Source organism: Macaca thibetana, chromosome 10 (genome assembly GCF_024542745.1).
Source record: "Macaca thibetana thibetana isolate TM-01 chromosome 10, ASM2454274v1, whole genome shotgun sequence".
Taxonomy (NCBI): Eukaryota; Metazoa; Chordata; class Mammalia; order Primates; family Cercopithecidae; genus Macaca; species Macaca thibetana.
In genome coordinates this window covers 56,393,262-56,418,345 of record NC_065587.1, presented here as the reverse complement: position 1 = coordinate 56,418,345, position 25,084 = coordinate 56,393,262, and the positions used below count along the sequence as shown (strand labels likewise).

The following is a 25,084-nucleotide window of genomic DNA, read 5'->3' as shown; positions in this document are numbered from 1 at the left end:
TTACTTTGTTGCTCAAGGTGGTCTTGATCTCCTGGGCTCAAGTGACCCTCCTGCCTAGGTTTCCCAAAGTTCTGGGATTACAGGTGTGAGGTACCACACCTGACCCTCTTTTTTTTTTTTTTTTTTTTTTGAGATGGAGTTTTGCTCTGTTGCCCAGGCTGGAGTACAGTGGCACAATCTCAGCTCGCTGCAACCTCCGCCTCCCAGGTTCACGCCATTCTCCTGCCTCAGCCTCCCAAGTAGCTGGAACTACAGGTGCCTGCCACCACGCCTGGCTAATTTTTTGTATTTTTAGTAGAGATGGGGTTTCACTGTGTTAGCCAGGAAGGTCTCAATCTCCTGACCTCATGATCCGCCCGCCTCAGCCTCCCAAAGTGCTGGGATTACAGGTGTGAGCCAACGTGCCTGGCCTGGTCTCGAACTCTTGACCTCAGGTTATCTGCCCACCTCAGCCTCTCAAGTGGTGGGATTACAGGCGTGAGCCAAGGCACCCAGCGTTTTTCTTAATTTTTATTTTGGATTTAAGAGGTGGAGTTTCACTCTATTGCCCAAGCTGGTGTGTAGGGCTATTCACAGACACACTAGAGCCTTGGATTCCTGGGCTCAAGGGATCCTCCTGCCCCAACCTCCTGAGTAGCAGGGATTATAGGCATGGGCCATTGCACTTGGTTCTTGTATCTGTTTTATTAATCATTGTATCCCTGGTGCTTAGCTAGAGTCTGGTATGGAATAGGTTCTCAATCAGTGTTTGTTCAGTGGAGGAATGGATGATTTGTATGTTGGTGGTTTCTCTTGGACTATGGCTTAGTTGCCTCAGTCACTGTCTTTCCCGTCCTACAGAGAACCAGACAGATGAGGTCATTTCTTAGGACATTATCCTGCCTTGATGGATCCAGTACCAGCTGGAGGAGCCCAATCTGCATCCAGGGCTCTGAACTTTATAGTGCCTCTTCCAACTTCTGCCCATTGTAACCAAACCAGAATTTCACTGTTGTGTCTCACCTATGGTATTCATATCAGAAGGCAAAGGTTTAGCTCGCTTTGGTTTATGGCCTCTTAAGACTTATGCAGAGGAAAGAAGCAGTGTGTTAACTACTGTTGGCTCAACTGCTCTATCTTGCTTAGATAAATAGATTCGTAAATCAGCATTCTTTCAGCGAAGTCCTGTTGACCAGTGCGAAGTTATCTTTGGATGCGCACTACTCACCGCCTCAACTGTCAATAGTAGTGTGACATTTCCCCCAGTGCTTTTTTTTTGTTTTGTTTTCCAAGGAAAGAAACTCTATCAGTAGACAGAAGTTTGCATCTATGACTGAAATGTTTTCTACTCATTTTCAGAGTCTTCTGACAAAAGAATCCAGGGGGTAGGAATGGAGGTTGGGATTGCTTGAGTTTCTTGTATCTATGTTGGATCTATACTCTATTTGGCAGTTTGATGGCCAGCTTTTCAATTCATGTGACGCAGACCTGACATACCTAGAGCTGACTGAGTGCTCCAATAGTTTAAGAGTTAAAACCGTGTGACTTGTGTGCCCATTTGGGCCTTCTCTCTCATAGGTCTTCTCCTTTTTGATAACCATGTTTCGTAAATGATCATTTTCTAACACACACCATTGCAAGTTTCTAAAGCTTACTTAGTCGTTCATAGATATTCTGATTGTGGTGACAGTTATAGTAGTCCCCTTTTATCTGCAGGGAATATATTCCAGGAGCCCCAGTGGATGCTTGAAACCATGGATAGTACTAAACCCTATAGATACTGTGTTTTTTCCTATCCATACCTACAATAAAGGTATGATAAATAATACACTTTAAGGCCGGGCACGGTGGCTCATGCCTGTAATCCCATCACTTTGAGAGGCCGAGGCGGGCAGATCATGAGGTCAGGAGTTTGAGACCAGCCTGGCCAACATGGTGAAACCCCATCTCTACTAAAAATACAGGAAAAAAAAAAAAAAAGCCAGGAGTGGTGGCTCACTCCTCTAATGTCAGCTACTCGGGAGGCTGAGGCAGGAGAATTGCCTGAACCCAAGAGGAGGAGGTTGCAGTGAGCTGAGATTGCGCCACTGCACTCCAGCCTAGGCAACAGAGCAAGACTCTGTCTTGGGGGAATAAAAGAAAAAAAACAATACGCTTTAAGGCTAGGCATGGTGCCTATAATCCCAGTACTTTGGGAGGCTGAGGTGGGTGGATCACTTGAGCTCAGGAATTCGAGACCAGCTTGGGCAACATGGTAAAACCCTGTCTCTGCAAAAAATACAAATATTAGCTGGGCATGGTGGTGAGCATCTGTGGTCCCAGCTACTCAGGAGGCTGGGGCTGGAAAATCGCTTGAACCCAGGAGGCAGAGGTTGCAGTGAGCCGAGAGTGCACCACTGCACTCCACCCTGTGTGACAGAACAAAACCCTGACTCAAAAAAAAAAAAAAAAAAAAAAGCTGGGCTCGGTGGCTCACTCCTGTAATCCCAGCACTTTGGGAGGCCGAGGCGGGCGGATCACCTGAGGTCGGGAGTTCGAGACCAGCCTGACCAACATGGAGAAACCCCATCTCTACTAAAAATACAAAATTAGCCGGGCATGGTGGCGCATGCCTATAATCCCAGCTACTCAGGAGTCTGAGGCAGGAGAATCGCTTGAACCCGGGAGGCAGAGATTGCAGTGAGTCGAGATCATGCTATTGCACTCCAGCCTAGGCAACAAGAGTGAAACTCTGTCTCAAAAAAAAAAAGAAAAGAAAAAGAGACGAGGTCTTGCTGTATTGCCAAGGCTGAAGTACAGTGGCGATTCACAATACAGTCATAGCACGTTGTAGCCTCAAACTCCTGGGCTCAAGGGATCCTTCTACCTGAGCCTTCTGAGTAACTGGGACTACAGGCAACCTGCTCTTGGTTTTTTTTTGTTTTTGTTTTTTTTAAATGGTGTCTTTTAAGGAACAGAAAATTCATTTTGGTGATGCCCAATTTGTCAATTTTTTAATGATTAGTGCTTTTTCCGTACATTTTTATAAGGTACCGGTTCTTAATAGCTTTATTGAGATATAATTCACACACCATACAATTCATCCATTTGAAGTATACAATTCAGTGGGTTTTTTGTTTTGTTTGTTTACTCACAGAGTTCTGTAACCATCATCACCACAATAAATTTTAAAACATTTCCATCACTCCCAAAAGAAGTCCCATATCTATTAGCCATCATTCCCCCTAAACTCCCTCCAGTCCTAGGCCACCAGCAATCTGCTTTCTGTATACCAGATTTGCCTATTTTGGACATTTCATGTAAATGGAATTACATATTGTGGTTTTTTATGCCTGGCTCTTCACTTAGCACAGTGTTTTCAAGGTTTACATATTTTAGGCTGTATGTGCTTCTTTTATTGCTGAATAATATTCCATTGTATGGGCATACCACACTTTGTTTATTCATCAGTTGATGGACATATGGGTTGCTTCTACTTTTGCGCTATTATGAATAATGCCAGTATGAACATTTGTATACAAGTTTTTGTGTGGACATATGGACTCATTTTTCTTGGGTATATACTTAGGGGCGGAATTGTTCAGCCATATGGTAACTCCATGTTTAGCCTTTTGAGGAACTGTCACACTGTTTTTCAAAGTGTCTGTACCATTATACATTCTCACCAGCAGTATATGAGGATTCCAGTTTATCCCCATCTTTACCAATGCTTGTTATTATCTTTTTTATTATGGTCATTCTAGAGGTTATCAAGTGGTATCTCATTGTGGTTTTGATTTGCATTTCCCTGATGGCTAATGATGTTAGCATGTTTACATGTGCTTATTTGCCATTTATATATTTTCTTTGGAGAAATGTCTATTCAGATCCTTGCCCATTTTTAAATTGGGTGTGAAAAACAGATTTTATATTGAAATACAAGGACTGCCATATGGAGTTGGTGAGCAAGTTGAGAATATGAGTGTGTAATTCAGTACCAGACATGGATCAGTATGCCACTTAAAGCAACACTGACTTAACTGTGGTCCTTAATCTAAGTTTACATGCAAAATTCTGTGACTTGTTTATGTGAGTTGTCCATGACTTTCATTACATTTTCAAAAAGGGTCCATTTATACTTCCTAGAAACCAAAGGTAATTTTAATGGCTGACACCAGGTAAACAATAGACTATAACATTTTGGAGTCCAGCCTCTTCCGTTTGGTGTTCCCAGGCGTAGATCCCTATAAGGCACATGTTAAACATAAATATCGGACTCTTGGTTAAACTTTCAGTGTCTTAAAATGAACTGATTATGAACTGGCTAACCATGTTCTATAGGAGAGAGGCAAACACACAAATATCTCTGTAGCAAATTGAGAGCAAAAAGACCCAGCACATAGTAGTACCCTGAGGACTGCTTGTAATTAATTGGTTCTTCTTGAATCTTGGCATTCTGTTCTTCCCTTTACATTTTCTGTCTTTTCTGTAGACATTGTAGCAAAAGGTCTGACTAGAACCATTAATTTTTGAATTATCTGTACTGAAGTAACTGATAGTATGCTGAAGAAGCTTCCTGAGGGAATGAGAAGAAAGGAAAGAAGGTGGGAGGGAAGTACTGTGTTCGTTTCTAGGTTTGCACCATTGAGGAGCAGGGTTGAGGCAGGAGGAGGAAGAAGAATAGAACGAAGAGAGTGGGTAAGAAAGAAATGACAAGATGAAATGGGTGGTGGGCAGCACATGAAGATCAAGGGTTGAAGAATAAGAATAGGTCATTGATTTTGACCTTAGTAACTGAAGAGAGCAGTTTCACTAGTGTGTAGAGGTAAGCATGAGACTAGGTGATTAAGTAAAGGAAGTCATCAAAAGGGTGGAAAATTCATAATACCCCCTTTTAATTATTTTATTTTTTATCATTATTTTTAGAGACAGGATCTTACTATGTTGCCCAGACTGGCCTTCAACTCCTGAGTGCAAGTGATCCTCCTGCCTCAGCCTTCTGAGTTCTGGAACTGCAGGCATACACCACTGCACCTGGCTCCCCTTTTTTATTTATAGTAAACTTTATTTTCATTGATACTCCATTTAACATAATTTCAAAGTAGCTCTGTGCCCTAAGATGAGCGAAAGAACAGATATCCTAAATATCATAAGATATTTTTTTCACACTGTTCCTCTGAGCACAGCATGAGGTTTCAGAGCCCCCATTGTTGCCACCTAACATTTTATTCCTTGAGATTTCACCTATAAGATAAAGAGGCCAGCTGCAGTGACTCACACCTATAATCCCAGCACTTTGGGAGGCCGAGGTGGGTGGATCACGAGGTCAGGAGATCGAGACCATCCTGGCCAACATGGTGAAACCCCATCTCTACTAAAAATACAACAATCAGCCAGGCATGGTGGCATGCCCCTGTTGTCCCAGCTACTCAGGAGGCTGAGGCAGGAGAATCGCTTGAACCTGTGAGGCGGAAGTTGCAGTGAACTGAGATCGTGCCACTGCACTCCTGTCTGGGTGACAGAGCAAAACTCTGTCTCAAAAAAATGATACAGAAAGAAGATATAACATCAATACACAAGAATTAAACTGTATTAGGGTATCTGTGGGGTTGTAATGGTGACTGAGTTTTTCCCTGCTAAGTTTGGTGTCTTTTTTTTTTTTGAGACAAGATCTGGCTTGATCACCCAGGCTGGACTGCAGTGGTGCGATGTCCGCTCACTGTGACCTCTGCCTGTAAGGCTCAAGCCATCCTCCCTCCTTAGCCTTCTGATTAGTTGGGACTACAGGCGCACACCACCATGCCTGGCTAATTTTTGTATTTTTGTAGAGACAGGGTTCCGCCATGTTGCCCAGGCTAGCCCAAACTCGTGATCTCAAGCTATCCGTCTGCCTTGGCCTCCCAAAGTGCTAGGATTATAGGCATGAGCCACTGCGCCTGGCCAATAGTGTCCTTTCTTTTCTAAAGTAAAGTGTCAGATAGCCGGGCCTGGTAGCTCACCTCTGTAACCCCAGCACTTTAGTAGGCCAAGGCAGGTGGATCACTTGAGCTCAGGAGTTTGAGACCAGCCTGGTCAACATGGTGAACCCCATCGCTAATAAGAATACAAAAAAAAAAAAAAAAATTAGCTGGGCATGGTGGAGCACACCTGTGATCCCAGCTACTCAGGAGATTGAGGCAGGAGAATCACTAGAACCTGGGAAACGGAGGTTTCAGTGAGCCGAGATCTGCCACTGCACTCCAGCCTGGGTGACAGAATGAGACCCTGTCTCAAAATAATAATAATAATAAATGAAGTAAAATGTCAGAATATGCAAAAATGCTGCACTTATTTCTGTTAATACCTTGAAAATAGTGGAAGTTTGGAGATTTTTAATTCTTCAAGAGTCCAAGCTGGGAAATGACTACTACTGATGGGGTTTGTTCAACGTACCGATTCCCAGCTTGGCAACCATCAGCAAACTGGTACCTGCAATTAAACCTGGAGACATAAATTTTCCAGAGTGGTAGAATCTCATTCCCATAATGCCAGCCAAGGTCTCAGATGTAGCTAGGAAAACCCAAGCATCCCTTGGATCCTGAAAGCTGATAAGCACCCAGGCCTGTTAAACCCCCAGAGAGGAATGGCATTCTACCTGCTTTTGCATAGTCAGTGATCCCTCCAGAGGCAACCAGTGCTGCCTAGCCAACAGCCAAACCAGTGCAAAGGCACTTGTGGACCGGTATCCTGCGACATTGTTCTCTTCTCACCTGTGCAGACAGGAGACTATAGCAGGCCTGCACTTGGACTGCTCGCCTGAAGGTCTGCACTGGTCAGCAAGATCCCCTTATCCTTTTAGTATCTGTAGGACATTTTTAAATTTCTCTTATTTTCTTTTTATTTTTAACTTTTTTCAAAGATAGAAACAGGGGAGGCCAAAGTGGACAAATCGCCTGAGGTTAGGAGTTCAAGACCAGCCTGGCCAATATGGTAAAACCCCATCTCTACATTTCTGGAAGTGGAGAGAAGAAAAATACAAAAAATTAGCTGGGCATGGTGGCGCATGCCTATAATCCCAGCTACTCGGGAGGCTGAGGCAGGAGAATCACTTGAACCCAGGAGGCGGAGGTTGCAGTGAGCTGAGATTGCGCCACCACACTCCAACCTGGGTGACAGAGTGAGACTCCATCTCAAAAAAAAAAAAAAAAATAGAAACAGGATATCACTATGTTGCCCCCAGGCTGGTCTGGAACTCCTGGCCTTAAGCAATCCTCCCACCTCAGCCTCCCAGAGTCTGTCTTTGTTTATTAATCAGTCTTTCCAGAAATGTACTAATTTTATTTGTCTTTAAAAATTTTTATTTCCATTTTCTTTGGGTTAATTTTACTTTTCTAACTTCATGAGACAGATTTATTTTGATTTTTAAATTTCATTAATTTTAGCCATCCTCCTTTTCTTTTATTTATTTATTTATTTTTTTGAGACGGAGTCTCGCTCTGTCACCCAGGCTGGAGTGCAGTGGCCAGATCTCAGCTCACTGCAAGCTCCGCCTCCCGGGTTTACACCATTCTCCTGCCTCAGCCTTCCGAGTGGCTGGGACTACAGGCGCCTGCCACCATGCCCGGCTGATTTTTTGTACTTTTTAGTAGAGACGGGGTTTCACCGTGTTAGCCAGGATGGTCTCAATCTCACGACCTCGTGATCCGCCCGTCTCGGCCTCCCAAAGTGCAGGGATTACAGGCTTGAGCCACCGCGCCTGGCCGCCATCCTCCTTTTCTAATATGTTTATTTAAGGCTGTCATTTTCCTCTAAATATTGCTTTGGCTGCATCTCGGTTTTTGATATGTAGTTATTTCCATCATTGTTCTCTTATTTAACAAATACTAAGTGCCTCCTATGTACCAGATAGTGGGCTAGATGCTAAGAGTTCAGAGTAAGCAAAACAGTACTAGCACTTAATGAGCTCATAATCTAGTTGCAGAAATAGATATGTCAACAGATTATTATGTAACCATATAAAAAGTGTTATGTGTGAGGTATGTAAATACAAGGGGCTGTCACAGAATAAACTCTGCCTGCTGGAGTATAGAAAGGCTCCATGGGGTAGATGGGATGATATTTCATCCATCCATCCATTCATCCATCCATCCATCCATCCGTATGGTCATTTAACAAGCATTTGTTTTGCATCTATTTTATGTAAAGTCTTGTGCTAGGTGCTGGAACTATGGCTACGTCTTGAAGGATGTGAAAAAGATAGGATAATGGAACAAGGCGGGGGTGGGATTTTAAAGCAGAAGTATCAGCCTATGCAAAGGCACAGACATACAGGGGCATGGAAATGCATGATGAAGCTGGCCTGATGGGGAGTAGCTAGTTCGCTGGCACTGTGTGTGGTGTGGAAAGGTGTTTAGATTTTTGGGTTTTGGGTTGGAAATGAGAAGCCATGGAACCTAAAGCAAAGAAAATAAACAGGTTTTTTATTTGATATGTATTCTGGCAGTAGAATAAGGGTGAGGCAGAGACCAGTTAAGAGGCTTTTGGACTAGGTTCAAAGCAAGGACAGTAAATGTGGAGAGATTGATATAGATCCAAGAGATACCTAGGAGTTGGAATCAGTAGAACGTAAGGATCCTGGGGAGTTAAAAAAAAAAAAACAGGCATAAATGATCACTTCCAAGTTTCTGGCTTGCGTGACTGGATGAATGGACGGTGGTGCCATTGACTAGGGTAACGAATACCGAAAGGGCTACAGGCTTTGGCAGAGAAGTTACAAGTTTCATTTTAGATCAGGCTGAGCTTGCCAAAGAAAGTGCTATCCAAGAGCATCTGGTCTAAGGAAGCAGGAATAAACAAAGGAGCATTTCTGGAACTGGAGAGAGGATCATTGCCACCGCTAGCCAATATGGTACCTTTGTACAAGTTATAAAAAAAAGTACTTCTCGGCCGGGCACAATGGCTCACGCCTGTAATCCCAGCACTTTGGGAGGCCGAGGCGGGCAGATCACGGGGTCAGGAGATCGAGACCATCCTGGCTAACACGGTGAAACCCCGTCTCTACTAAAAATACAAAAATTGCCCGGGCATGGTGGCGGCGCCTGTAGTCCCAGCTACACAGGAGGCTGAGGAAGGAGAATGGCGTGAACCTGGGAGGTGGAGCTTGCAGTGAGCCGAGATCTGGCCACTGCACTCCAGCCTGGGCGATAGAGTGAGATTCCGTCTCAAAAAAAAAAAAAAGAAAAAAGAAAAAAAAAAAAGTACTTCTCCTGGGCAGACCAGTTAGAAAAGGGCAACCTTTCTTCACAATAGAGTCAGCCACTTGGCTTGGTAGAAAGTCCCGGCTGGATTTCAGCCCCGTTCACTCCCTTGGCTGGGCACCTATATACAGTGCACAGATTGTACAACTATACACAGGAGCCTTGGGACTTACTTGGGTTTGGGGATGTGCCTAAGGGCTCAGCCCATTGTTTACCAATAGAAAAAGGAGGCAGGAAACTGAATTTGGCTGGGGGCTTGGTCAGGGAAGGAATCTAGTAATTGCTGAAGGATTTGGTGGTCAGGCCTCTTTCCAGTGGATTATATTGAATGTCTGTCCTCACCTGTGAAAGGGGTTACTATGAGCCCTCTCTGTCATCTCAGGGCATTATGAGGATTCAAGGAGACCATGTACATGAAGTGTTTCAGGCATCTCTGTACCCCCAATGTCTAGTACCAGACATGGCACACAGGTTTAACCACTAAATGGTAAAAGGAATGGCTAAGGTCAAATGAAGAGGTGCATAATGGTAAACTGAAGAATGTACGCTTGGTAAGTGTTGTGACTAGTGAGTGAATATGAAGGTAGTACAGACCCAGGGAGGGACATCTTCAGGGGACCAGTGGTAAGAGATAATGGCAGATAGAGGGTGCTGTCAGAGGTGTCTGCTGTGGCATGGGGGTCTCAGAGCTTGGCCTCTGGAGTATGGGTAAAGGGAAGCAAACTGAGAATTGAAGCACCAAAGAGCAGCAGAGGTGCCCGAGACATGAAATCCGGCAGGTAGTCAGCCCCTTAACTGATGTTATGGTTTGGGAAGAGTGAGGCAAAAAGAAGAAAGTCATCCAGGGAGGAAGAAATGACTGTTGGGAAGGGTTCTGTCATAGTAGAAGAAATTTGGGAAAAGTGAAGACGTCTTGTCATATGCATGGTGATGTGGAATCCCAGTGGCAAGAAACAGCAGGATGATGGCATCCTGAAGTCTACTCTCTCTTCTCTTTTCCCTACTCAGTAAGAATGGATGAAGACTGAGTGGAGAGCTGGAGGGTTTCTTGAGGGAATATAGTAGGTGATATGTTCTAAGGGACAATCCAGGTTTTACTCAGGACAAAGGATAGCCAGAAGAGATGAGCTGCAGATTGGTGTCCACATAGGTCCCTGAGAGTTTGGTAGCTTGCTTGATCCGTTGATGAACAAAATACCTTCTGTGGCCCAACTGGATCAGGCAGTTGAGATCTCAAGGTTTGGTACAGTGACTGAGGAATTTAGGCAGCTGCAAGACAGGTGCTTCTAGGCCAAGTGCGGTGGTTCACACCTGTAATCCCAACACTTTGGGAGGCCAAGGCAGGTGGATCACCTGAGGTCAGGAGTTTGAGACCAGCCTGTCCAACGTGGTGAAACCCAGTCTCTACTAAAGATTTTTAAAATAGCCGCACGTAGTGGTGGGCACCTGTAATCCCTACTCGGAGGCTGAGGTAGGAGAATTGCTTGAACCTGGGAGGCAGAAGCTGCAGTGAGCTGAGATTGCACCACTGCACTCCAGCCTGGGCGACAGAGTGAGACTGTGTCTCAAAACAAAACAAACAAACAAAAAAACAAAAACAGGTGCCTCTAGCCATTTAGGTCCCAACTAAAGCAAAAAGGGGAAAAAAACATCTTCCTGAGAGACAGACCACTCCAAGCCTGAATTATCCAGGGCAGTAGCCAAGAGAAGCAGAGAAAAGCAAAGCTACAATCCAGTCCTACAGACTTAGTGAAGACCCAGGAAGCACTGGTAACAGAAATACAGCATTCTGTATTTCATAAGGATCTTTTATACATAGATCTGACTTAATCATCATAGTGATCCTGTATGGTGGATATCTGCATTTCACAGATGACAAAATAGAAGTGTAGAAGTTTCTAGAAGAAGCTGGAGCCATTTACCTAAGGGATATGAATTGATTCTTGTGAGTTGTTACCTCTTTAGTTGTCTGTAGCCTTCAGCTGGAGACAGTTCATGCTGATCTGGTCAACCTACATGTGACTGGCTATTCTAGCCTTTAAAGGGTGTTTGTCCTCTGTTAGAGGCTAGGACTCCACCTCAGGTTAGATTGAAGGTGCTGCAGGGGGGTTCATCTCCCTCCCCAGGACCCTGAGACTTGGAGGCATGGACAGGACCTGGGCTTAGGCCCTGACCATAGTGTATGTGTGTGAGTATATGTGTGTGCACATAGGCTGTGTGTCTGGGAGGGCTGTGGAATTCAGTGTATCCACTCTGGGGGGCGCCCACCAAGCACACATATGCACATTTGTGTAAGTCTCTGTAAGTGTTCAGGGGAAGAAGAATTTAAAAAGTCGGTTTTTTTTGTTTTTTTTTTTTTTGAGACGGGGGCTCCCTCTGTCACCCAGACTGGAGTGCAGCCGCATGTTCTCAGCTCACTGCAGCCTCCACCTCCCGGGTTCAAGCAATTCTGCCTCAACCTCCAAAGTGGTTGGGACTACAGGTGTATGCCACCACGCCTGGATAATTTTTGGTTTTTTGTTTGTTTTTTGAGACGGAGTCTCACCCTGTCGCCCAGGCAGGAGTGCAGTGGTGCGATCTCAGCTCACTGCAATTTCTGCCTCCCAGGTTCAAGCAATTCTCCTGCCTCAGCCTCCCGAGTAGGTGGGATTACAGGCATGTACCACCACGCCCAACTAATTTTTGTATTTTTAGTGGAGACAGGGTTTCACCATGTTGTCCAGGCTGGTCTCAAACTCTTGACCTCAAAGTGATTCACCTGCCTCAGCCTCCCAAAGTGCTGGGATTACAGCCATGAGCCACCATGCCCAACCATGTTTCTTATTTCTCCCAACTGTTCCACTTCTTCCTATTTTCTTATTTTCCCTCTCATTTCTTTTTTTCCTCTCCTTTCCTTGTGAGTTTAGATGGCATTATGACTAAGTTCTCTGGCACACGACTTGTCACTCAGCTTTGTCATGTCAGAGGACAGGGTCCCTCTGTGGCCGAGACTTTGAAACTTCAGTCAGTTGCTGAATGATCCAGAGTAGTTCTGCTGACAGTGGCCTGAGGGGGCAGGGGGGAAGTGACGGGCAGAATTTGGTTTAGCCTCACTTGAGACCAAACCTTCCCCCAGCCCCCTGTGTCTGGCACCATCATGGTGGGTGGGACCAGAGGGTACATGTAAATGCAGACAAAGGTTTGTTTTGGGGATGAAGGTAGAGCTTCGTCAGGGGAAGCTGAAGAAGGTCATACATCAGGAGCAGCCCAGGAGTTAGCCTGTCTGTCCCCTTTCCACAGCAACAGGTGAGAAGAAGGAAGGCTGGTCGTGGGAATCCTACCTAGAGGAGCAGAAGGCCATTACTGCCCCAGTCAGCCTCTTCCAGGACGTGAGTTGGACAATTTCCCCCTAGGGAGAGCTTGTCTTCCCAGTCCAGGGACACACCACCAAACTTAGGCCTTCTGGCGTTTTCTGTGTCAGGCATGCCTCAGTGGACTGGCAGAATGGAAAGGGAGAGACTGTTTAGGGGCCCAGAGTGGAAAAGGGCCCGCCATAAGGGGCTGGCAGGGTGGGAAGAAATAGAGAGGTGGAAGCTAGGCTCACCCATCACTGGGCCTGCAGACTTTTGAGTTCTGGTGACTTCTACTCGATTCAGCATTGATCTTTCCATGACTTTGGTGAGAGGGAGCCCTTGGTGAGTCCAGCCCTGACTCACCCACATTTTTCAAGGGACCTGGGAGATATTCTCTCTCTCTCTAGATCCCTGAAGTAACGATCCCCAAATAAGTTGCCCCTTTGGAAATACCAGGCGGGTGGGGCCTAAAGGCAGCTCCTTCACCCCAAGCCCACTAGGCAAGGATAAGGCTGGATGGAAGCTGGGTCCTCTCCACTCTGTGCGTTGACAGTCCCAGGCAGTCACTCACAACAAGAATGGCTTCAAACTGGGCATGAAGTTGGAAGGCATTGACCCTCAACACCCGTCCATGTACTTCATCCTCACTGTGGCTGAGGTGAGCTGGGGTTTGGTACCACCTTTCTGATGATGTCTCTCAGTGTAGATTGATGGATCTTGCTGGGGACATAGAAGGAAACACCTCCCTCCCCTCAGAGCACACACAATCTAGCAGGGGATTAAGTTGGAATACACAGAAAGCTTAAAAAAACCACATGGAGTGTCATGGGTCAGTCCTATTACTGGATGAACGTATACTGTCCACTCTGCGAAAGCTTGAGGAGATCCCGAGGGCCAGGGATGTTGGCGTGAGTCAAACAAGGTCCTTGTCCTCTAGGAGCTCACAGTTGTCTGGGGAATCAGCCAAATAAACATATCAGTGACATGCCATGGGGGTGGCAGCAGACTTGAGCTGGGAGGCACAGCTGGATCAGATCTGTCTGAGGAGCAGGAAAAGCATAGAGGAAGGGCCTCCTTTGCAGAGTCTTGAGAGAGAAGTTGTGAATAAGGAGGGAGCTCCAGGCAGAAGGAGCAAAGTGGGCAAAAGCCCTGGGGCATGGAACAGACTGCTACCCTCAAGGAATTGCTATTAGCTCAGCAAGAGTGGAAGCAGAGTGTGAGTGGGGAGCAGTGAGAGAAGGTAGCAGAGGGAACAGTCATCAGGAGCCTTCAGCAGTCCTGAGCCTTGGTGGCTGCCCTCAGAATTCTGTCCAGGGCTCAAAAGGGTAGGAGACTCTCATAGGGTCCACCTCCCTTGTATCCAGAACTCAGGGCTCATGAGTACACAAATTGTCCTCACTGCAGAATAGGACAGGATGGGGTACACCTGGGAGGAAAGAAAGGTGGGGTTGGGGAACCTGCTAGCATTAGAGCTTCTGAGACACCAGACTGGGCCAGGAGAGGTGAGGGAGATGGGGAGTGGGGCATCTCCTGACATTGGAGTCCCTGATTCCCCTCATGGGGCCAGGTATGTGGCTATCGCCTACGCCTGCACTTTGATGGGTATTCTGAGTGCCATGACTTCTGGGTCAATGCCAACTCCCCTGACATTCACCCTGCTGGCTGGTTTGAGAAGACGGGGCACAAGCTGCAGCCTCCCAAAGGTAAGGCCTAGCTGGGTTGGTCACAGTGAGGCAGTGAGTCCTCAGACCCTTTGCTTCTTCCCCTTGGGTCCCCTGGCTTCCAACTCGTTTGTTTTCTGACCCTGTACGCTGTTCCAAAGTCAGCCTCTCTTCATCGCATCCTGATGACTCTACCCTGGGACCAAGTTGACCAGGAGCCCTAGGACTTCCGCTTTGCACTTGCCGTTTGAGTGTCCGCTCAAGTCGTGTCCTGCTTCAGTAGAGGGGGATCCCTGGGCAAGTTCTTGAGGGCTGGGGGAGGGTGGTCCTCAGGCATGCCTGATTCTGCTGCTTCACTGTGGGGTGCCCTCGCCGTGGCCCAGACTCTGCACGGCGCTCTGTTCATCCCCCTCGAGGGGCCTAGGTTACAAGGAGGAGGAGTTCAGCTGGAGCCAGTACCTGCGCAGCACAAGAGCTCAGGCTGCCCCCAAGCACCTGTTTGTGAGCCAGAGCCACGTGAGTGCCCCTGAGTGAGAGTGGATGTCACCCCCAAGTCCCAGAGTCACTGCAGCTGGCCCAGGGTATCTGACTCATCAGAAGGAAGTTAATCTACTGGTTCTTTCAGCTTTGTTCTGATCTCTCATATTAGATGGGGAGGGGCACAGCTGGGCAGGGTCCAGGGCCAGGGATGGGAAGCTGGTTATAGGTTTTTCCCGACTTCCTTCCCTCCTTTGCTACTGCAGATATCCTGTCCTCACATCCCCTTGGAGCCCCTGACCCACTACCCTAGTCTGAGCACTGAGATATCATTGCTCATGTATTCTTGCTTTGGTTTGCTCTGCAGTTCTTTGGTGTAAGGTCAATGCCTCTATTCTGGGAGCTTCTTTTTTCTTCCTTTTGCCCAACATTGAGATTCCTCCATTTATTTCCAACAATTCATCCCTTGTCCTTTCCTCTGTTCAAGGCAGCTGGCAGCTTATCCAGCAGTTAAAGTATCTCACATAATCCCAACCAAAAGGCCTAGGATATATAGGGAGCCCCCATTAAAAATATTATACTGGGTCGGGCACGGTGGCTCATGCCCGTAATCCCAGCACTTTGGGAGACTGAGGCAGGTGGATCACCTGAGGTCAGGAGTTCAACACCAGCCTGGCCAACATGGTGAAACCCCGTCTCTACTAAAAATAGAAAAAATGAGCTGGGCATGGTGTTGGGCATCTGTAATCCCAGCTACTCAGGAGGCTGAGGCAGGAGAATCGCTTGAACCTGGGAGGCGGAAGTTGCAGTGAGCCAAGATCGCGCCATTGCTCTCCGGTCTCAGCAACAAGTACGAAACTCCATCTCAAAAAAGAAAAGTGTATGTTTGTGTGTGTGTATATATATATATATCATACTGGCTGGGTGCGGTGGCTCACACCTGTAATTCCAGTACTTTGGGAGGCTGAGGCGGGAGGATCACTTGAGCCTAGGAGTTTGAGACCAGCGCAGGCAACATAGTGAGACCCTATCTATATAAAAAATGTCATTAAATTAGCTGGGCATGGTGGCACGTGCCTGTAGTCCTAGCTACTACAGTAGCTAGCTGAGGTGGGAGGATTGTTTGAGCCCAGGAATTCAAGGCTACAGCAAGCTGTGATTGTACCACTGCACCCCAGCCTGGGCAACAGAGTGAGACCCTGTGTCTAAAAAAAAAACAACCATATTGCATGTCTAGAGTCCCCATGGGCCCGGGCCTCCACCATGCTCTTCAGGCAGAGACAGTTACTCCCCCACCCCAGTCCAGCCCCAGAGTTCATACTTGCAAGTTCCCAGGTGACAGGTGGGGTCCCATCTGCTGTTGTGACAACAAATGCCGACTTCTAATCCAAACTGTTTAAATAGTGGCCCCACCATTGACTAGCATTGTGTTCTGGGCCAAGTGATTTAACTTCTTAAATGGGAATAGGGTTGTTGTAAAGGTCCAGGGAGGTGATGTCTTTTGAAGCTTACATGGCAGGTACTTAGTTTATACTGGTTCCCCGCCTGCCTCTGTGCCATAGATGTCCACTGTTTCTTCCCGGTCACCCCACTATTGCCACAACTGCCTCAGGACAGGCTGGGAGGGATTGTCTGGGTAGGGAAGATTTATACTTGATTCGCCAGGTTCTTTGGGCGAATGCATAGCCTCCTTCCAGGCACTTACCTTCTGGCACAAGCCAGGCCTCTGAGTGCACCTTGGAGACCAGAGGTTCCTGAGTGCCTCAGGGCTCAGGTTATAATTCTGCCCTGAAGGGCCCTCTTTCCCAGCTTATTTCTCCTTCCTTTCTCACTGCCCACACCCCAGGCTTTCCTAGAGAACCTATTCCTTTGTTTGCCAGTGGGCTCGGGGCTGGTGCTAGCCAGCTTGGCCCTGGCCATGGCAGCCCCTCTTTTTCCCCTAGAGTCCCCCACCCCTGGGCTTCCAGGTGGGCATGAAGCTGGAGGCTGTTGACCGCATGAACCCCTCCCTTGTCTGCGTGGCCAGTGTGACCGATGTGGTGGACAGCCGCTTCCTGGTGCACTTCGACAACTGGGATGATACTTATGACTACTGGTAGTGGGAGGGCCCAGACGTGGTCTCAGGGGGCAAGGGGATGGCAGGGGGCAACTGCTTTCATATCTCAGGTACCATGTAGCCCCACTCAGTCCAGTTCTGACATTCAGATCTTCCTCAGGTTGGAAGATAATTGAATTGAGTTTTATCATAAGAAATATAGCTCAATATTAAATGTTTCATCTAAAAATACCATGGTTAAGATGAGCAAACCCCTATGATTCATGATTTTCCCTTAGATATCGTGGTGATGGTAGAGTTTGTCATTCATGTTGCAATTTTCTAACTTTGTCATTGCCATCTGTCTCCCTCTCACTAAGAAGTAGATGAGGGTGGGCCCTGAGCCATGCTGTCAGAGGGTGGCAGGCTGAGGGCCTCAAGTTGCTCTTGGGACAGTGACGTGTTCTTGGATTTCAGGTGTGATCCCAGCAGCCCCTACATCCACCCAGTGGGCTGGTGCCAGAAGCAAGGAAAGCCCCTCACCCCTCCACAAGGTGACCCTGCAGCCTGAGCACGTCCCCTTTCCTAAGCCTGGCTCTGCTTCCCTCCACTGACCGCCTACCAGTAGTGCCTCGGTAGCTGGCTCTCTAGGGTCAGGGTGAGAGAACAGACGTGTCCTGAAGCCTCAGCTTCTTGGCCTGGGAGTTGAGAACCCTTTGATTTTAGGAGACTCCTGTCAAACCCTGACTCCACTGGGGTTTAGGGGAAGAAAGTTACATGACCATCTCAGCAAGGAAGCGGGGAATCAGAAGTAAAATGAGTCCTTCCTCCTGGAAGTATTGCATTGGCCCAAATACAATAGAGATTCAAACGGGTCTGGGGTGGGAGCAACAGGCCAAGAGTGACAGGAGTCAGGGTTCCCAGACAGCCCTGTAAACTATTAGGGTGGTGCTGTGCTTGGTTCTACTAGCACCCATCTGCCTGAGGAGCCCAGTGCAAGGAGCTGGCTGTGGTGATGGTGGGGGAGATTCTACTCCAAGGGCCTCTGTCCCTTCCATGTTCCTGGTCGTGCTTGGGGGCAGAGGGCTTTCCCAGTACACCTGGGTGGCTAGACATTGCTCTCATCCTCTCCTCCAGACTACCCAGACCCTGATAACTTCTGTTGGGAGAAATATCTGGAAGAAACTGGGGCCTCTGCTGTCCCCGCTTGGGCCTTCAAGGTGGTGAGTCAGTGCTCCCTGCCCCCAGAGCTGAGCTCAGAAAGACATGGAACACTCAGCTAGCCAGGCTGGGGCACTAGTTTTCTCCTTTGGGCAAGCCCCAGTTTCCCCAGGCACAGCATTTGGGCTCCCTCTGTGGGGCCTCAGCTCTGCTGAGCTGGGCCTTGGCCTGAAGGAAGCTGTCCCATCTGCAGCGACCCCCTCACAGCTTCCTGGTCAACATGAAGCTGGAGGCTGTGGACCGCAGGAACCCAGCCCTGATTCGCGTGGCCAGCGTGGAGGATGTGGAGGACCATCGGATAAAGGTGGCTCTGGGACCCTAGGGCTGGGAAGTGGACAGGCCAGTTGGGCAGGAATTCTGTAGACTGCTTAGAGGTCAAGGGCATCATGGCATGAGAGAGATGAAGCCAGAGATCTTGAATCTCATTCTTGCCTCATCTGTGACTTATTTTTGTGGGCTTGGACAAGTCATTTTCCCTCTCTAAGCCTTACATCATCTGTAAAATGGGCCTAATAATCCTCGTCCCACCCGAGGACTGCCAGTGGGAGATGCCAGTAACTTGATGAGTGATGCCCTTGGAAAATGTGGTGGCCAAGACTGATTATTGCAGGGTTGGCCCCTTGATTCTTCCAATCCAGGATCTAGCTTCTGACGGGTCCCAGGGATGGGGAGAGGACCTCCTGGCTGAGCTGGGCTCCATGAGAAACACCTGACTTCCAAGAGCCTTTCCTCCCCAGATCCACTTTGATGGCTGGAGTCATGGCTATGATTTCTGGATCGACGCTGACCACCCAGACATCCACCCTGCCGGCTGGTGCTCCAAGACAGGACATCCCCTGCAGCCTCCTCTCCGTGTGTACCCCTAGGGCACTCTGATCTTTTCCTTTCCCCCCAGGTTCTGACAGTCCTGTAGTTTGCCTACAGAGCTCTGACAACCCATGCCCAAATATGACACAGAGGGCTCTGACGCCTACCATGAGTTTCGGAATCCCCCATCCACCCCACCCCCGGACTATATGCTACACTAAGCAGCGCTTCTGGCTACCCCAGTTGTCGGGGTTTGGGGTGTTGAGGTGCAAAGGGGCGAGCTCACTTGGTAGCATGTGCTTCAGAGGTGGTCAGGCACTCAGGGATTTCTCTCAGCATCTAGCAGAGCCACACTGAGCATGCACTGTGTTTGCTAAGGACATGCTGGCTTCCTAAAGTAAATTCTCATTGTCTGTGTGGCAGGGATTAGAGTTCAGGTCACTGGGCTGCTCAGCCCCATTTTCACCCTTAGGATTCTCCTTCCTTATTTCCCTGCTGCAACTGTGTTTGTCTCACATGGGGTGTTGATCCTTTTTGAATGTTCTCCAAGCATAGGCAGAGCCTTAAAAAAGTTACCAAAGTCTTGGGAATGAAAACAAGAAAAAGAACTGAGAGTAACATGAATCTGCCCGATGTGGCTTCTAAGGTATGGCTTCACCCAACCAACTCTGAGTGGCTCTTCTCCCCTAGAGTTCTCTCAGAGACTGAGGGCATGGTCTACAGGTTTCAGCAAAGTATTAACATATGAGAGCTAAGCCCTCCTTACTCAGAGAGGGGCAGATATCCAGTAACAGAGAATGGTGTCACAACCGACACAGGGCCCTCATCCCTGGGGAGTGGGTTTCTAGTGCTGATCTCCCCAGTGGAAACTGCTCCTTCCTTCCCAGCACTCCCCACCCCTAGGACTCCATGAGGACCCCCCTCCTTTCTGCTCTTCTAGGACCCAGAGAGCCCAGCTCTGCCTCCCTTGGGGGCTGTCCCCCTCTCAGCTATAGGAGCCTGCCCCACACTAGGACATCCAAATACAGCTTTCACCACCGGTGAGTGAAGGTTCCTGCTGAGACCCTCAGGGTTGTTTTGCACCTACTGCGTGCAGCCGACTGGGGTCCATCAAGACACTCTCCAGATGGGACCAGGGCTGGAGAGGGCTCAGCAGGGACCAGTGGATTCAACCCAACTTAAGCCTCTTCTTCCCCAGGAAGTGCCCCACTCCTGGTTGCGACGGCTCTGGCCATGTCACAGGCAAGTTCACAGCTCACCATTGCCTCTCAGGCTGCCCGCTGGCTGAGAGGAACCAGAGCCGGCTGAAAGCAGAGCTGTCTGACTCAGAGGCCTCAGCTCGCAAGAAGAACCTCTCAGGCTTCTCCCCAAGGAAGAAGCCTCGCCATCATGGCCGGTATGGAGGCCAGGGAGTCAGGGCCCGGCCTTCCGGGGGGTGTGGGGCCTCGTAGCCTCTCGAACTGGGCCAGACACTGATTCCCTGCCATGGGCCTGGTCCTTCCTTCTCCAGAATTGGACGCCCTCCGAAGTATCGAAAGATTCCGCAGGAAGATTTCCAGAGTAAGTCTGGCTTATCTGCTCCTATGTCCTCCACTTCAGAGTGTTCACAGTGAGTGCTCTGTCATTGGTGGGATGAGACAGATTTCCCAGAGTGGGAGAAGTTAGAAGGAGGGCTATGCCTCTTCGTTTGAGATACTAAGAGCACAGAGCAGTGGCAAAAGCAATGGAGGGGCTTTGAGTGACCTTGGGTTCCAGTCTCATGTCCCCCATGGCCTTGCTGTGAGTCTGTGGGGAAGGTACAGAGCCTCTTGGGGCCTTTGGTTCTCACCGTGAAGCAGGATGATGCCCCTGCTCTTCTCTGATTCTAGGCTTCCTGGGAAGGAGACTATAGCTATCCCTTTCTACCTGCGTGACCTTAAGCAAGTCCCTTAACATCTTTGAGCTTCAGTTTCCTCACTTGAATAACTGGATAAAACCTGCCTTTCCGTTGTCAATACCTGAAATAACAGTGGTTACTACCACTGCTCACTGAGCATCTACTATGGGCCAGGCAGTATGCCAGGTGCTTTACACATACTGTGTCTAACTCTCACACGAGTTCTCTAACATGTATATTGTTCTTCTGCAAGAGGAGGAATATGAGTCTCAGAGGATGAAGTCACTTGCCCAGGGTCATTCACCTTGTAAGGGGCAGAGTTGGCATTCCAACTTGGATCTGACCTGACTCCTCCTGCTGCGTGCTGCTGGTATAAGAGACATAAAGCACCTAACCCAAATGTCAGTTCACTTCTCACTCCCCTTGCATTAGCGTGCTTGCTGCCGTAACAAAATACCATTGACTGGGTAGCTTAAACAACAGAAATTTATTTTTCACAGTTCTGGAGGCCAGAAGTCCAAGATCAAGGTGTTGGCAGGCTTGATTTCTTGGCTTGCAGATGGCTGCCTTCTTGCTGTGCTCTCACGTGGTCTTTCTTCTGTGCACAAGCATTCCTGGTGTCTCGTGATGTGTCCAAGTGTCTCTTCTTGTAAGGATACCAATTGAGTTGGATTAGGGCCCATCCTAATGACCTCATTTTAACTTAATCACTCTTTAAAGGCCCTTTCTCCAAATGCAGTCCCATTCTGAGGCACTGGGGGTTAGGGCTTCGGCACATGAATTTTGCGGGGACACATTTCAGCCCATAACATACTTTAAGGGGAGGAGCATAGTGCCTGAGCCCTCCCCTGGGTGGTGAATTCATCTGACATCTGCAGCCACTAGTACAGGGCCTGATGCACAGCAGGGCAGTTGAATGGAATGAATGTCGTTTTAAGGCTAAAAGAGACCTTGAGAATCACTTGGTTTAATGCACCTTTGGCAAGACCCAAGCTGTCCCAGTTCTTCAAGAACAGTCTCTGTAATCTGGGCAGTAAATAACATAGTGATAAAAAGCATAGCCCTGAAGTCAGACTACCTTTTACAGGCTGAGAGATCTTGGGTGGGTGACACTGCCTCTCTGAGCCTCACCTTCCTCATCTGTAAAATGCTGATAATAATTGAACCCATCGTATGATGTGGTGAGAGGCTTAACTGAGATGCTCCATGTGAGGTGCTTAGCACAGCTCCCTGCCAGTATTATTATTCTGAGTCTCTTGCTCACTCCCTCTTGCTGTCATCTCATACTGTTTCCTTTTTTCGGGAACAGAGGCAGTTTCTTCAGTCTCACACCTGAGGGTCTTGGCCAGCGCCTAGACCCTCAGAGTAAGGACTCCTAAGGATCAAACTGCAGTGGGCACTTCTTGTACCCACCTGTGGCACCCACGGTCTGGTCCACTGCAGGACCAAGTTCTGACCACCAGAGGGCACTTGCCTACTGTGTTCACCCCGGAATTAGGCTGTAGAATTTTTGGGAAGCTACATCTTTCCAAGACTGAGACTATGTCCCGGAGCTGGCAAAGAAGGGCTCACCCAGAGCCTTGAGGCACTTCAAGGATAGAGCAGAGGCCATTTCCCAGATCTCACTTCTGCAGGGCACCCCTGCTTTTCTAGCTCTCCTCTCACCCAGAGGAGCCACTGGTCATTCATAGGCTCTGGGGTTTGCTGGTGAACACTTCCATAGGAAGGGCTGCCTGGAGAGGACAGGGCTTGGCTGGGCTTAGTCTTTAGGCCTGGAAGTGTCAACTGCTGAAGGAACCGAGGAGCCATGTCTGAGGAGACATGTCTGACCTGCAGCTGGGTGGTCTGCAGTTAGATAAAACACTAACTGCTGGTGAGTGCTCCTGGCCTGTGCTCTTCCCTGTGCTCTGGGGAAGCAAGATAAGGAGAAAAGCTCCCTACAAACTTGGTGTTGTCTCCCAAACCCCACCCCAGGGTATGAAGGGGACCAGATACAGGGTTTCAAAGAGGGAGTACCTGGTGGACCAGAGGCCAAACCTGTGGCCAGGTGGATAAGGTGCTAGTGGTGGTAGCTGTCATGAGAGATGCTGGGCGTGCCCCAGATGGGCCATAAGAGGAGCGGACTGAGCAGGGAGATGGGGCTGTCTGGGGTATGGGCAGGTATTAGGGTTTTGCTGATGAACAGAGAGAGCAGCAGGAAGGCAGTGGCACAGAAGTGTGGTTGGTAGGGCCGGGGATGGAATCCCCGAGGCTTTGTGGGTGGAAGAGCCAGGCTTAAAGGCAGACACTCAAGGAGAGAGGGCAGGACAATCTATGACCAACAGGGAGGGTCTTTGACAAGAGGGCACTTGGAGGTGCTGCACTAATGAGCATCTGGAATTAGCACCAGGAGAATAAAGAGCCAATGCCCCTGGACCATGGACAGAGGCTGGGAAAACCCCTTGGGAAAGTGGCCACATTGCACAAGGCCAGCCAAGGCTGGTAGCAGTGAGTGGGGCCAGGTTTGTCAAAGCAGCCAGAGGGGGATGAAGTCCAAGTTGGCAAGTGCCAGGCCCCACCAAGGAGGAGGCCAAGCTGAGCAGCATGAGTCATCAGCTCAGTACAGCTGCTTGAGGTAGGAGGTTGGGGCCACTGATCCCAGAGGCAGACCAGGAAGCAAAGCCACAGGCAACATGGAGCTGAGGAGTGGGTCAGAGATCACCCTCTAGTGCTGGCGTAGGCAGTAGTGCAGACCGGGCTGGTGGAGGAGGCGGGGGAACTGAGCTTGAGGCAATGGCAGTGGCCAGAGGGGTGGTCTTCAGCCTCCTCAGGGGGACTGTGATTCTGAAGCAGAATCACCCTAGCTCTGAGAAAGTTGGTCGTAGCCCAAAAGGACCCATGAGAAGAAGAGTAAACAGAGTGGACTTCTGACGTCAAGGCTGAGCTTGTTTGGATGTTAAGGACCCTTTTGATGCATGGCATCTAGAAAATTGTGTCTTTAGAGATGCTGCAGCAGCTCTAAGAGAGTATCCTTGCAGGGCCCAGCCTCAGAGAGATGGGGTGAGGGTCATTCCAAATAGCTGACCTGAGAGTCTTTGAGAGAGCCACTTTACCAGCAGGAATGAACACTGCATGAGGAGTCAGGAGATACGGCTCACCCTCTTGACTCTACAGGCTGTCAGAAGGGTCCCGGGGTCCTGTCTACTCTGCCAGCCAGTCTCCTGAGTGGGGTGGGTATGCATGGGCTTCGGGAACAGTTTAGCCCTCAGCGTCGGCCTGCCAGCCTCTGCCTCTGCTTTCCAGCACTCACGCCCGATGTCGTGCACCAGTCCCTCTTCATGTCAGCCCTGTCGGCCCACCCTGACCGCTCACTCTCAGTGTGCTGGGAGCAGCACTGCAAGCTCCTGCCAGGAGTAGCGGGCATCTCAGCCTCGACAGTCGCCAAGTGGACCATCGATGAGGTGAGGAGCGAGGGCCCTTCTTTATCCTTGTCTTCCCCTCCTCCTCCCTCTCACCATACCCTGGTGGAAAGGCTCAGGTCAAGTAGAACCTGGTACCACTCCTGGCACTACCTCGTGCTCATCTGTCGGCTGCCCAGTGAGACACTTCCTAATAGGCCCATCGTGGCAGAGGGGGCGGGGGCTGTGCTGCTATTTCAGCCAGAAATCCAACAGGAGAGGCAGACTTCAGTCCCAGGTCTCAGAAGCAAGGGGCCCAACTCGGCACATCTGCCAGCATAGAAACCCTAGGATCCTTTTAGGCTGGGGAGAAAAAGCAGCATTGGCACAGCTCAGAAGCACCTAGGCCGTGGAGGCCAGCCCTCCTACATGCCCAAGCTCTGTCACCTGGTCAACATGTCATCTTTGGTTTCCAAGGTCTTCGGCTTTGTTCAGACCCTGACAGGTTGTGAGGACCAAGCACGCCTCTTCAAAGACGAGGTAAGGTGCAAGTGCAGAGTGGGAGACAGAGCCGGGGTCACTGTGTCCTTAAGACAGCAGGAAGCAGGTGCCCTCACTGGCGCTGCCTCAGCTAGGGAGGGACCCGTGTTGCCCTACCGGGCAAGAATAGTCAGAGTGACCCATGTCTCTGGGAAGAATCTAGTCTGGACTGTGGCCCAGCTTGGGGACCCTGTGTGCTCAGATCATCTTCAGGAAGGAAAAGGCGTCCTGGAGACAGGAGTCCATTCACTCCTCTGCTCTCTACCCACTCATTTGCTTGCCAAACTTAGCTTCGCAAGTGGTAGTCAGTAAATTAAAGTGTACTTTTTTTAACCTTTAATCCAATATAGCTGATAATTAAAGTGTATTTTGAATGACACAGATACTGTGATTTACTGCAAGGATCCTAACACACACTTAAAATCAAGAGCCAAGGAGTAGTGAGTTGTAGATAAAAAAAGAATGTCAGCTTTGGAGACAGTCTGGGTTTAAATCCCAGTTCTGTCAATTTGAGCTGTTTACTGTCTCTGAGCCTGCATCTTCTTGTCTGTAAAATGGAGATAA

The 25,084-nt window shown here is 48.9% G+C and overlaps 1 protein-coding gene and 1 pseudogene across 7 annotated transcripts in view; one reads left to right on the top strand and one right to left on the bottom strand.

Annotated features, from left to right (window-relative positions):
- The window catches only part of L3MBTL1 (L3MBTL histone methyl-lysine binding protein 1), a 38,192-nt gene that overhangs the window by 3,462 nt on the left and 9,646 nt on the right, over positions 1–25,084 (top strand). For 3 of the 7 annotated variants that reach the window (XM_050806449.1, XM_050806455.1, XM_050806453.1), the window contains 14 exons: positions 12,474–12,562; positions 13,080–13,184; positions 14,094–14,229; positions 14,612–14,703; positions 16,608–16,759; positions 17,177–17,253; positions 17,837–17,922; positions 18,114–18,224; positions 18,658–18,772; positions 19,668–19,767; positions 19,911–20,123; positions 20,238–20,287; positions 23,886–24,043; positions 24,458–24,899. In XM_050806449.1, the coding sequence (XP_050662406.1) occupies positions 12,474–12,562; positions 13,080–13,184; positions 14,094–14,229; positions 14,612–14,703; positions 16,608–16,759; positions 17,177–17,253; positions 17,837–17,922; positions 18,114–18,224; positions 18,658–18,772; positions 19,668–19,767; positions 19,911–20,123; positions 20,238–20,287; positions 23,886–24,043; positions 24,458–24,832 (1,859 nt within the window). In that variant the 3' untranslated portion in view covers positions 24,833–24,899. Of the gene's footprint in view, positions 1–12,473; positions 12,563–13,079; positions 13,185–14,093; positions 14,230–14,611; positions 14,704–16,607; positions 16,760–17,176; positions 17,254–17,836; positions 17,923–18,113; positions 18,225–18,657; positions 18,773–19,667; positions 19,768–19,910; positions 20,124–20,237; positions 20,288–23,756; positions 24,044–24,457; positions 24,900–25,084 lie in introns of those variants that run through there. The other 4 variants (XM_050806451.1, XM_050806452.1, XM_050806454.1 and 1 more) reach the window with 4 other exon arrangements.
- LOC126963881 (transmembrane protein 14C-like) lies at positions 6,365–6,693 on the bottom strand (annotated as a pseudogene).